At 43.0% G+C, this 12,899-nt stretch overlaps 1 protein-coding gene across 3 annotated transcripts in view; it reads right to left on the minus strand.

Moving 5' to 3' along the window:
- Positions 1–1,003: 1,003 nt before the first annotated feature.
- Positions 1,004–12,899, minus strand: part of LOC124010412 (diacylglycerol O-acyltransferase 2-like) — a 40,205-nt gene continuing 28,309 nt past the window's right edge. For all 3 annotated transcript variants that reach the window (XM_046322834.1, XM_046322825.1, XM_046322842.1), the window contains exons 5-8: positions 8,424–8,628; positions 7,872–8,046; positions 3,622–3,824; positions 1,004–2,651 (exon numbers count right to left, since the gene is read on the minus strand). In XM_046322834.1, the coding sequence (XP_046178790.1) occupies positions 2,497–2,651; positions 3,622–3,824; positions 7,872–8,046; positions 8,424–8,628 (738 nt within the window). In that variant the 3' untranslated portion in view covers positions 1,004–2,496. The remainder of the gene's footprint in view (positions 2,652–3,621; positions 3,825–7,871; positions 8,047–8,423; positions 8,629–12,899) is intronic.

Raw genomic sequence — 12,899 nt, forward strand, 5'->3', positions numbered from 1 at the left:
GTTGTCAGGGTCCTTTTTCCTTTTCCCCAAATGTATAGTACTATATTACAAAGAATTTCATGTAGGTAGGCCATGAATGGCCTCACACACCAGTACAGTAGGTAACAGTGTATGCATCTTAAATTGAATGCGATCCGCCAACACATTCCAGAAGAATAAGGGGGAGTGTGGTACATTTCAAAACTCTTCTGTGGTAGTATACACGAGTATCCTCGATGGAAGGTGGCTATCAAGGAGGGGAGGACACTTCCGTTTGCCTAATAACAAATTGACACACTCCTTGACCACTCAACCACTTAGCGGTTTCCGGGTCACGGAGGAGAGTGGATAGAGGACAGTCTTTTGTCCAAACAAGAAACCCCCCCTAGTCTTTGAACAGCATGTCATCTCTTTCGCAATACATTTAGCAAAGGCCTACTTTTCCTTTTTAAGTAATTAGAGGTAGAAAACTAAATGACACATGACAAAATGACAGTTGAGCAGTAGCCTTTTTGTCATTAATTAAATCACTCATTGTTTGTGCATCTATTTACATTTTTGATCTCACAAAATATTCAAAGACGTTTTCATGAACATCCCTCACATACAAGAAATGGACCTACTCAACTCTTATGTTGTGATATAGAGTGACAGTAGGGGATTATCAGACAGTAAATCAAGTATCATTGGATGATCTTAATCTGGAATTAGGGGTCTTTGTAGTAACTGGAGTCTGTAAAAAAAAGCCATGGAATGTGTTTTAAGAGAACATTTTGACGTTTTCTATCACTTGAGGAGTTGAGTGCATGCATCAATGTATAGTTCCCCCAACCCTAGGACATTTGGTGTGCTTGTGATTATGTCTACAAATGCCTTATTTTATCGCTTGAGCAAAATTACATTCTGGCATTGTGATGTCGCGTGGGACTGAAAAATAGTTAACAAGTTTTATTCTGGAAACATAAAGTTTAATTTAAGTAGACTGTGATGAAGCCATTCATTCACAAAATAAACATGCATTGGCTGCTATTTATTGCTGTATTTATTGCACATGAATTAGGAGAGGATGTTCACTGCTCTTTGCAAAAAGTCCCCGATGAATCTAGAAGAAATTAAGTTTTGAATGACACACTATTTATCACCAATCTCAATTATTTTGCCATGAGGTGAAATCTTGTAGTCTTTTTATCTTGCATAATATTCAACATACATACATTTCTTCACCTAGGATCATTGGCTGGATAATGGACTTGATATGCCCCATATGAAAAAATGATTTATCTCAAACACTTCTTGGTAATTACTGGGGGAGTTTGTGACTTTTATACTTTAATTCAAATCTGTGATAGCAACCCCTTTGCCATTTTACTCAATTGAGTGGAAGCCCCCTAAGAAGTTTGAGTTGTAGTTTTTTTTTTTAAATAAGGCATATGCTTTGCAATCTCTTAATTTCATTAATCAGTAATCTGCCCTCTGGGTAGAGGAAGAAATGTTTTTCACCCTGAAATTGTTCTTACATCACCATCACTACAGTACATGGGACCTTAATGCACTAGGTAACACGCTGCAACCCACTCAACACACTCATGTGGAGAAATGTACAACAAAACTAAAACACAGGTCAAGGTTAAATGACAAAGGCACCATAGTGATTCTCTTAGAAATTGGCAAATTTGACATAGGACTCTTTCAAAGGCATGTTTTAGATAAATACCTCAGAGGGTTGTCACAAATACAAAAAGTGCATCAATATATTAATTTTCATTGAAAATGTTCTTATTTACAAAATACAATTAATACTTAGTTCCATTACACAATCAGATTGTATTACCAATATGCACAATCTAAATCCATTCAATAGAATTCCTTCATTTTCAAGTTTCAATGAAGTGTGCATGTGTGGGGAGGGGACACCCATCAGCTCGTTGGCTCAATAAACCACACTATCAACATCTCACTAAGGCAACACCCTTACAATTGCATTGTTTGTGCATTTAGCAACAACAACAAAAAGTAAGGTCTCAAAACATCATCCTATATTTACCTTTCGGGGCACTTAACACATTCGTTGTACAGGCCTATTCTAAGTGAAAATGACATGGATGCATGGAGGAAACAAAGATGGTGCTTGTGTGTCTTGTGTAACCTTCTAGTGCCACCTAGTGGGAGTTCCACTGCACATTAAAGCAAGGGATCATACCTTAACTATACTCCCTCATCTTTTCTGTCATGGAACACATCTATAGATGTGTCATACACTCAATAAAATATTCAATAAATGGAAGTTAGTCAACTTTGCCATTGACAGTGACTAGGTCAGAGAGAATAGTAAGGTGACCGAAGACCTGCCATTTTCATCCTGAGTGGAGGACCGACGTGAGTGTTGCTGAGAGCGCGGTGGGTTTATATACACACAGCTTAATGTATATAGATTGAATTCCAGAGACAATCAATCAGAGCCAGGCAAGTGAATGGAGGGGCAGGGCTGAACAGACAGCTGCCACGGCTGACCCTTTCTCAATGGATGTGCAGGATGTCACTCTCCTTCAGGCCGAAGCGGGTCTTATACTTGTCAAAGAGGCTGGTGAGGGAATTGATGTACATGGCATGGTACAGATCCACCATATCCCGAGGAGGCTGCTCAATCTTTGGCACTGTGATCGGTTCACCCACTAAGAGAAATAAACATGTACAAATCTGTATCCCAAAAATCAACTTTAAAAAACATTTAACATATTGGAAATACGTAGTTTGATGAGCTGTAGTGTTAAACATTAATATAGCCTTGATGCAGGGGAGAGTAAATATTGACTGGGTGGATGGTTCTGTTAACACAGAGGAACTAGAGTAGCTCAACTGCTTGGTAGTAACCATAACAGTCCGATCATTGAAATTATAATTACAGACCATCCGAAGACTGAATCCCTAACAGAAACTAAGTCAACAAGCACTAAATGCCTGTAAGAGATGGGATTTGAAAAGGGAGGGTAAACAGCTGGAAACCAGAGTTTACCAGTAAACTACCAGAATTTTGGTATCTTTCAAGGATTTTATGTTAATCTATCACAAGACATCAAGAGGCTCTTTTGGGTACTTCCGATTATCACAGGCATCTGTAATAATCTCTGGCCCTCTGTGTGGACTAATCACATGTAAAATATATGAAATAATGAATTAAGATGATAGAAAAATAGAATGACAAAGCTGTAAAACATTATCCTAAATATAAACTAAGAGAACACCATTGTTTTTAATATGAGGATTATAGCATGAAATATCCTATATATATATATCTTTTACACACTTTTTTACTATGTCAACATGTATTTGTTAATGTTTCGGTGTCAAACTGGTGTCAGTTGTGAATACAGTCAATAGTTTCTGAATTAATTGAAAATAATGTTGATAAAATGCTTTTTTCATGAATGAGGCTATTGAACCATATGGTCTATCTACTAGAAAGTCATGGACAATATGGAGACAGATGTAATATATCAATACTATAATATGAATACATTTTTCAAAAGTGATTCAAGTATAAATTACCAAAGTTACGATAGATTCCAGTAAATGTGTTAAATTACCGGTGGCTTGCAACCCTAGTGAGACAGTCAGTAGGGTCTTGGAGAGGGTTTTTCTTACCGATGGTGGTGATGGGTTTGTTGTAAGGCACCATTCCCCAGGAATCGGAGGAGAAGAAGCCACAGCCATGGAACAGACAGGGCGCAAAACCAATAATCTTCTGCAGTCGCTTTTGAGCCAGCCGCCACCAGGTTCTCTCCTCGAAGATCACCTGTTTGTACACATCGTTCTCCCCAAAGGAGTAGACTGGTACCAGGTCAGACCTGACAGAGAGAGGGGGTTTACAATAGTCTCCTGAAGTTACTCATAAGGCATAACAGATATCTGTTCACTGAATGATGGGCTACTAAACCATGTGGTTTATAACAGCTCACCTACACCAGTTTACCCAGACTTTGTTTTCAGTAGCTCAGTTGGTAAAGCATGGCGCTTGCAACACCAGGATAGTGGGTTCGATTCATGACTAAGTCACTTGGGATAAATGAAACATGGTGAAGCCCCAAAATTGCCCTCGCTAGAAGCCTGTGTTTCAAACATAAGGAAGTGGATGGCTGCAAACGTCCTACTTTTAAACTCGGACAAAACGGAGATGCTTGTTCTAGGTCCCAAGAAACAAAGAGAACTTCTGTTAAATCTGACAATTAATCTTAATCGTTGTACAGTCGTCTCAAATAAAACTGTGAAGGACCTCGGTATTACTCTGGACCCTGATCTCTCTTTTGACGAACATATCAAGACTGTTTCAAGGACAGCTTTTTTCCATCTACGTAACATTGCAAAAATCAGAAACTTTCTGTCCAAACATGATGCAGAAAACTTAATCCATGCTTTTGTTATTTCTAGGTTAGACTACTGCAATGCTCTACTTTCCGGCTACCGGGATAAAGCACTAAATAAACTTCAGTTACTGCTAAATATGGCTGCTAGAATCCTGACTAGAACCCCAAAATTTGATCATAATACTCCAGTGCTAGCCTCCCTACACTGGCTTCCTGTCAAGGCCAGGGCTGATTTCAAGGTCTTACTGCTAACCTACAAAGCATTACATGGGCTTGCTCCTACCTATCTCTCCGATTTGGTCCCGCTGTCATGTTTTGTCTTATATTGTCTTGTCATTATGCTTTCCCTTCTGTTCGTTTCCCCCTGCTGGTCTTATTAGGTTCGTTCCCTTTTTCTATCCCTCTCTCTCTCCCTCCCTCTCTCTCTTCTCTCTATCGTTCCGTTCCTGCTCCCAGCTGTTCCTATTACCCTAATCAATCATCTAATCTTTCCACACCTGTTCCCTATCTTGTCCTCTGATTAGAGTCCCTATTTCTCCCCTTGTCTTCCGTTTCTGTCCTGTCGGATCCTTGTATATTGTTCGCCGTGCTGTGTCTTGTTTCCCTCAGATGCTGCGTGTGAGCAGGTATCTGAGTCTGCTACGGTCGGTGCCTTCCCGAGGCAACCTACAGTTTATGGTCGAGTCTCCAGTCTGTCCTCGTCACTACGAGTGGAATTAGTTTTTATGCTTTGTTTACCGCTCCGATTTGTCTAGGAGTATTGCATATTTCCTTTACTGGAATAAAAACTCTGTTTTCGCCAAGTCGCTTTTGGGTCCTCATTCACCTGCATAACACCCGCAGTACATACCTACACGTACGCTACGGTCACAAGACGCAGGCCTCATAATTGTCGCTAGAATTTCTAAGCAAACAGTGGAGGCAGGGCTTTCTCCTACAGAGCTCCATTTTTATGGAATGGTCTGCCTACCCATGTGAGAGACGCAGACTCGGTCTCAACCTTTAAGTCTTTATTGATGACTCATCTCTTCAGTGGGTCATATGATTGAGTGTAGTCTGCCCCAGGAGTGTGAAGGTGAACGGAAAGGCACTGGAGCAACGAACCGCCCTTGCTGTCTCTGCCTGGCTGGTTCCCCTCCTTCCACTGGGATTCTCTACCTCTAACCCTATTACAGGGGCTGAGTCACTGGCTTACTGGTGCTCTTTCAAGCCGTCCCTAGGAGGGATGCATCACTTAAGTGGGTTGAGTCACTGATGTGATCTTCCTGTCTGGGTTGGCGCCCCCCCTTGGGTTGTGCCGTGGCGGAGATCTGGGCTATACTGGGCCTTGTCTCAGGATGGTAAGTTGGTGGTTGAAGATATCCCTCTAGTGGTGTGGGCTATGCTTTGGCAAAGTGAGTGGGGTTATATTCTTCCTGTTTGGCCCTGTCCGGCGGTATCATCGGATGGGGCCACAGTGTCTCCTGACCCCTCCTGTCTCAACCTCCAGTATTTATGCTGCAGTAGTTTATGTGTCGGGGGGGGCTAGGGTCAGTTTGTTATATCTGGAGTACTTCTCCTGTCCTATCCGTGTCCTCTGTGAATTTAAGTATGCTCTCTCTAATTCTCTCTTTCTCTATTTCTTTCTCTCTCTCGGAGGAGGACCTGAACCCTAGGCCCATGCCTCAGGACTACCTGGCAAGATGACTCTTTGCTGTCCCCAGTCCACCTGGCCGTGCTGCTGCTCCAGTTTCAACTGTTCTGCCTGTGATTATTATTATTTGACCATGCTGGTCATTTATGAACATTTGAACATCTTGGCAATGTTCTGTTATAATCTCCACCCGGCATAGCCAGAAGAGGATTGGCCACCCCTCATAGCCTGGTTCCTCTCTAGGTTTCTTCCTAGGTTTTGGCCTTTCTAGGGAGTTTTTTCTAGCCACCGTGCTTCTACACCTGCATTGCTTGCTGTTTGGGGTTTTAGGCTGGGTTTCTGTACAGCACTTTGAGATATCAGCTGATGTACGAAGGGCTATATAAATAAACTTGATTTGATAAAGCGTCTGATAAATGGCATACAATACACTGAACATAAATATAAATGCAACAATTTCAAAGATTTTACTGAGTTACAGTTCATATCAGTTCATAGGAAATCAGTCAATGGAAATAAATTAATTAGGCCCTAATCTATGGATTTCACATGACTGGGAATAAAGATATGCATCTGTTGGTCACAGATACCTAAAAAAAAAACAGTCAGTATCTGGTGTGACCCCACCATTTGCCTCATGCAGTGTGGCACATCTCCCTTGCAATGGGACTCAGGATCTCGTCACGGTATCTCTGTGCATTCATATTACCATAGATAAAATGCAATTGTATTCATTGTCCATAGCTTATGCCTGCCCATACCATGACCCTAACGCCACCATGGTGCACTCGGTTCACAACGTTGAAATCAACAATCTGCTCGCCCACACGATGCCATACACGTGGTCTGCGGCTGTGAGGCAGTTAAATGTACTGCCATATTCTCTAAAATTATGTTAGAGGTGGTTTATGGGGGAAAAATGAAGATTCAATTATCTGGCAACAGCTCTGTTGGACATTCCTGCAGTCAGTATGCCAATTGCACACGCCCTCAAAACTTGAGACATCTGTGGTATCATGTTGTCTGATAAAACGTAACTTTAAAAATGTAAACTATTTAACTAGGCAAGTCAGTTAAGAACAAATTATTATTTTACACCCACTGCTTGGAACCGGCATAAGAAAAATCCCCGGTGCGGTTATGGCCATGTAGCGCTCACCCCCCTGCTTACAGAGAGGGATAAGGCTGAAGGCTTAGACATGAAAACAAAATGACACGGCCTACCCCGGCCAAACTCTCCTCTAACCCGGACGACGCTGGGTCAATTGTGCCCGCCCTATGGGAGTGGATTTTTATTGTCCCCAGCACAAGGTGCACCTGTGTATTGATTATGCTGTTTAATCAGTTTATTGATATGCCACACCTGTCAGGTGGATGGATTATCTTGGCAAAGGATAAATACTCACTAGCAGGGATGTAAACAAATTTGTCCAACAAATTTGAGAGAAATAAGTTAATTGTTTGTGTGGAACATTTCTGGGATCTTTTATTTCAGCTCATGAAACATGGGACCAAAATTTTACATGTTGCGTTTATATATTTTTGTTCAGCGTATATTACATGTTCTGAGTCACAAGCTGATGGAGCCTGTCCTTTGGCCTTGACCCAGTGTCTGTGTACAATACTGCATGTCAGGAGGAGCTCTGCGCACTTGAGGACAAATTACCACACGTGAAAGTATGTTTTATGTGCCAATCAAACCTATTGTTGAGCCAACTCTCTCTATTCCATCAAATTGGTCATAATGACACCAGTGTCTGTGCTGACCCAGTAAGGTCTCTCACCAAACATGTAGTCTGATCAGTTGATGCGTGTAACTGAGAGGTGTGTGTGTGACCGGAAGGTGCGCCAGTCAGGATGGTGTATGTGTGGCCGGGAAGTTTGTGCCCTAAACTCACCCTTGCTGGAGGGCCAACCTCACAAAGCCCTTGCGGTTATTCAGGGTGACAGAATTCTTTCCTGGAGCACAGTTCAAAGATTCAGCTGCTCCCCCGACAACAATGACCACTGCATTGCCAGTTCCATTCTGAGAGAGGAGGTAGTCAATGGAGTTACGGTTCACTGGGCAGATACCTGACACATGGAAGAGGATGGGGTAAGGCTCAGTTATCACACATGGGCCCAAAGACCAAACAAGTCAGTGTGTTTGCAGTGGAGAACACATTTGAAGAGAAATCAATACTGTTTGAGCACAAAAACATTCTTAGTGGATGTTGAGCAAAAGAAACCTTTGAAATGAAGATAATTAAGCTAACAGCGCAGGTTAACTGAAGCAGCTCTTTACAATAGTGACATCAGCAATTACAGTTTGTCAGGCACAGGGATTGTTTAGTCTACATTGGGCAATAGGACAAAGCTCAGAGTTCTACCTGATTAGAGTCGGTAGATACAGGGCTGGTATCAGCAGTTTACTGAGTACAGAGGGACAAAACTCAGAGAAACCATCTCACCTCCAGACATGAGATAGTCTCTAAAGACTGGCATCCGGAAGTTTCCAGCCAGGGTGGCCAGGGAAGGCTTGATGCCCGGGAACTTCTTAGAGAAGCCGGTGGCCTCTGTTCCGAAGTTACAGAAGGCTCCAAAAGAGAAGATCCCATGGGGGTGGTAGCCAAAGATGTAGTTTCGGCTTGGCAGCAGGTTGTGTGTCTTGATGAGCTGGTAAACAGGATGAGAAAGAGACATGGTGGTTACTTTCACACTAGGCAAAATATAACTACATTGTTTGTTAAGCAAATTAACAGGTCAGAGAATCTGCACAAAATTAAGCCAATTCAGTTTTGCAGTTATGATAACATTAAGTTATTTTTATTACTTGTCTCAAGAAGTTAAAGGCCATTTACCTGTGCATTGTACTATATGTATTAGCATATTTCCCTGAAATTGGGACAGTTTATCAGTTTAGCCCTGATATGACATATTTGCACTCAAGTAATAAAATAATTACAGATAACAAACAGTGCTCTGTGTCTGGGATGTTTATCTGCACGTTTCCCCTATTATGAACAGCAGTCCCATTACAGAGCTTCAATATTCTTAAAAGTTGAGAAGGAGAGCGTAGGCTCCATAACGGTGGGAGACAAATTGTGTCTTCAGTGAAGTGGGTGCCCCAATGCCACGCTTATGGAAGAAATTGAAAGGGCACAGAGGATATACACACAGATCCAAAGAGATGTGTACACAGGACTCTAATCAAACAAGGCCCATTGCATAACCACATTATCAGATTATCTAAGACCATCTGTGAGGTTTCCACAGTGATAGCATGGTAGATGTAAAGAGATTACCATTTGGTGATATGAAAACAGGTGGCGTTTAAGTAGAAGAAATGGAAGAGAGGAGAACTTGCTGACCCTCAAGATGTAATAGTCACGGTCCCTGAATGTACCAACACACTCACGCTGCTCCTAGCCATGTCTACCAACTGGCGTTCAACTCCATTAGCTGCAAAACCGAGACAAGATAAGCAACCCTTCATCTGAAACAGGATGCTGCCAGGTGAATTACATAATGGGTATAGATCTCTGCAAATACCTGGTATACAACACATCCTTGTGTCAGAAAACCACAGCCCCTTAATCCCACAACCACCAACTCAAGGAATTACTGTACTGTAAATCAAATCAAAGTTTATGATTGAGTTATCGCAGGTGCAAAAAAATGCTTGTGTTTCTAGAGTGTGCAAAGCTGTCATCAAGGCAAAGGGTGGATACTTTGAAGAATCTAAAATATATTTATATTTGTTTAAAATGTTTTTGGTTACTACATGATTCCATGTGTTCCTTCATAGTTTTTATGTCTTGATTATCATTCTACAATGTAGAAAAGAGTAAAATAAAGAAAAACCTTTGAATGAGTAGGTGTCCAAACTTTTGACTGGTACTGTGTATATGAGTCATGACTAGAATATAGTATATACACATGAAGAGACTAAACATTAGTGACAAGTATTCAATGACTATATACATAGGGCAGCAGTCTCTAGAGTGCAAAGTAGAGTACCGGGTGGTAGCCGGCTAGAACAGTGATTAAGGTTCAGGGCAGGGTACTGGGCGTAGGGCCGACTAGTGGTGACTGTTTAACAGTCTAATGGCCTGTAGATAGAAGCTGTTGCTCAGTCTCTTGGTCCCAGCTTTGATGCAATTATACGGTCTCCTCCCTGTAGATGGTGGGGGGTGAACAGGCTGTGGGACCTGTGAAGGACCTCGGCGTTACTCTGGACCCTGATCTCTCTTTTGAAGAACATATCAAGACCATTTCGAGGACAGCTTTTTTCCATCTACGTAATATTGCAAAAATCAGAAACTTTCTGTCCAAAAATGATGCAGAAAAATTGATCCATGCTTTTGTCACTTCTAGGTTAGACGACTGTAATGCTCTACTTTCCGGCTACCCGGATAAAGCACTAAATAAACTTCAGTTAGTGCTAAATACGGCTGCGAGAATCCAGACTAGAACCAAAAAATTTGATCATATTACTCCAGTGCTAGCCTCTCTACACTGGCTTCCTGTCAAAGCAAGGGCTGACTTTAAGTGGTCCTTCTGTAGCTCAGTTGGTAGAGCATGGCGCTTGTAACGCCAGGGTAGTGGGTTCGATCCCTGGGACCACCCATACGTAGAATGTATGCACACATGACTGTAAGTCGCTTTGGATAAAAGTGTCTGCTAAATGGCATATATTATTTAAGGTTTTACTGCTAACCTACAAAGCATTACATGGGCTTGCTCCTACCTATCTCTCTGATTTGGTCCTGCCGTACATACCTACACGTACGCTATGGTCACAAGACGCAGGCCTCCTAATTGTCCCTAGAATTTATAAGCAAACAGCTGGAGGCAGGGCTTTCTCCTATAGAGCTCCATTTTTATGGAACGGTCTGCCTACCCATGTCAGAGACGCAAACTCGGTCTCAACCTTTAAGTCTTTACTGAAGACTCATCTCTTCAGTGGGTCATATGATTGAGTGTAGTCTGGCCCAGGAGTGGGAAGGTGAACGGAATGGCTCTGGAGCAACGGACCTCCCTTGCTGTCTCTGCCTGGCCGGTTCCCCTCTTTCCACTGGCATTCTCTGCCTCTAACCCTATTACAGGGGCTGAGTCACTGGCTTACTGGGGCTCTCTCATGCCGTCCCTGCAGGGGGTGCGTCACCTGAGTGGGTTGATTCACTGTTGTGGTCATCCTGTCTGGGTTGGCGCCCCCCCCTGGGCTGTGCCGTGGCGGAGATCTTTGTGGGCTATACTCAGCCTTGTCTCAGGATGGTAAGTTGGTGGTTGAAGATATCCCTCTAGTGGTGTGGGGGCTGTGCTTTGGCAAAGTGGGTGGGGCTATATCCTTCCTGTTGGGCCCTGTCCGGGGGTGTCCTCGGATGGGGCCACAGTGTCTCCTGTCCCCTCCTGTCTCAGCCTCCAGTATTTATGCTGCAGTAGTTTGTGTCGGGGGGCTAGGGTCAGTTTGTTATATCTGGAGTACTTCTCCTGTCCTATTCTGTGTCCTGTGTGAATCTAAGTGTGCATTCTCTAATTCTCTCCTTCTTTCTTTCTCTCTCTCGGAGGACCTGAGCCCTAGGACCATGCCCCAGGACTACCTGACATGATGACTCCTTGCTGTCCCCAGTCCACCTGGCCATGCTGCTGCTCCAGTTTCAACTGTTCTGCCTTACTATTATTCGACCATGCTGATCATTTATGAACATTTGAACATCTTGGCCATGTTCTGTTATAATCTCCACCCGGCACAGCCAGAAGAGGACTGGCCACCCCACATATGCTCTCTCGAATTCTCTCTTTCTTTCTCTCTCTCGGAGGACCTGAGCCCTAGGACGGTGCCCCAGGACTACCTGACATGATGACTCCTTGCTGTCCCCGGTCCAGCTGACTGTGCTGCTGCTCCAGTTTCAACTGTTCTGCCTTGTTATTATGCTATGAATTTATGAACATTTGAACATCTTGGCCATGTTCTGTTATAATCTCCACCCGGCACAGCCAGAAGAGGACTGGCCACCCCACATAGCCTGGTTCCTCTCTAGGTTTCTTCCTAGGTTTTGGCTTTCTAGGGAGTTTTTCCTAGCCACCGTGCTTCTACACCTGCATTGCTTGCTGTTTGGGGTTTTATGCTGGGTTTCTGTACAGCACTTTGAGATATCAGCTGATGTACGAAGGGCTATATAAGGTCTCATCATTGTTGGTAATCAGGTCTACCACTGCTGTGTCATCAGCAAACTTGATTGAGTTGGAGACGTGTGGCCACGCAGTCATGGGTGAACAGGGATTACAGGAGGGGGCTGAACACACATTCCCAAGCAAGAAGTTGTTACGTTCCCAAGCAAGAAAACCAAATACGTCACTCAAACAAAACAGGGAACTAACAAAGAGTCACTGACAACAACCAAAACAAAACAGGTGGGGTTTTAGGAGGGGTTCTAAAAGGGCACTCATGGGGGTGTCCACTGAAAGTTGCATGCAACAACAACTGGGACCTAAGACACCCATCATAAGCATCCTCTAAATGCACCCACTAAGAGGCAAACAAAATAAAAACCCACACCAAACTGGAAGACAGGAAGTAAACCATAAAGGTGGAACAAAATGAAAACAGGGAATCCAGACAAAATAATATTTTTCTAGAAATCAAATCGGGAGTGCCAACTACAGGCCTTGACCCTCCACATCACTAAAGACAACTGGAGCCTGTCACTCTTTAAAAAAATAGCACCTGGGGCAGCACAGCTGAAACACCTTCCTACTAACAAGATGGACAAGCCAGCATAGGTGTAACACATTCTGACTAATGAGGTAACACCAATCGGTGCGCCCTACATGCTAACAAGCTATACGTGCTCAAGTCCATTCTCAAAACATAAATGGAAAAATCAAAGCCTTTAACTGAATTTAAAGAAACTGTCGGAGTTCAACGTATGGATCACGAGCAG

This window comes from Oncorhynchus gorbuscha, linkage group LG02 (assembly GCF_021184085.1).
Source record: "Oncorhynchus gorbuscha isolate QuinsamMale2020 ecotype Even-year linkage group LG02, OgorEven_v1.0, whole genome shotgun sequence".
Lineage (NCBI taxonomy): Eukaryota > Metazoa > Chordata > Actinopteri > Salmoniformes > Salmonidae > Oncorhynchus > Oncorhynchus gorbuscha.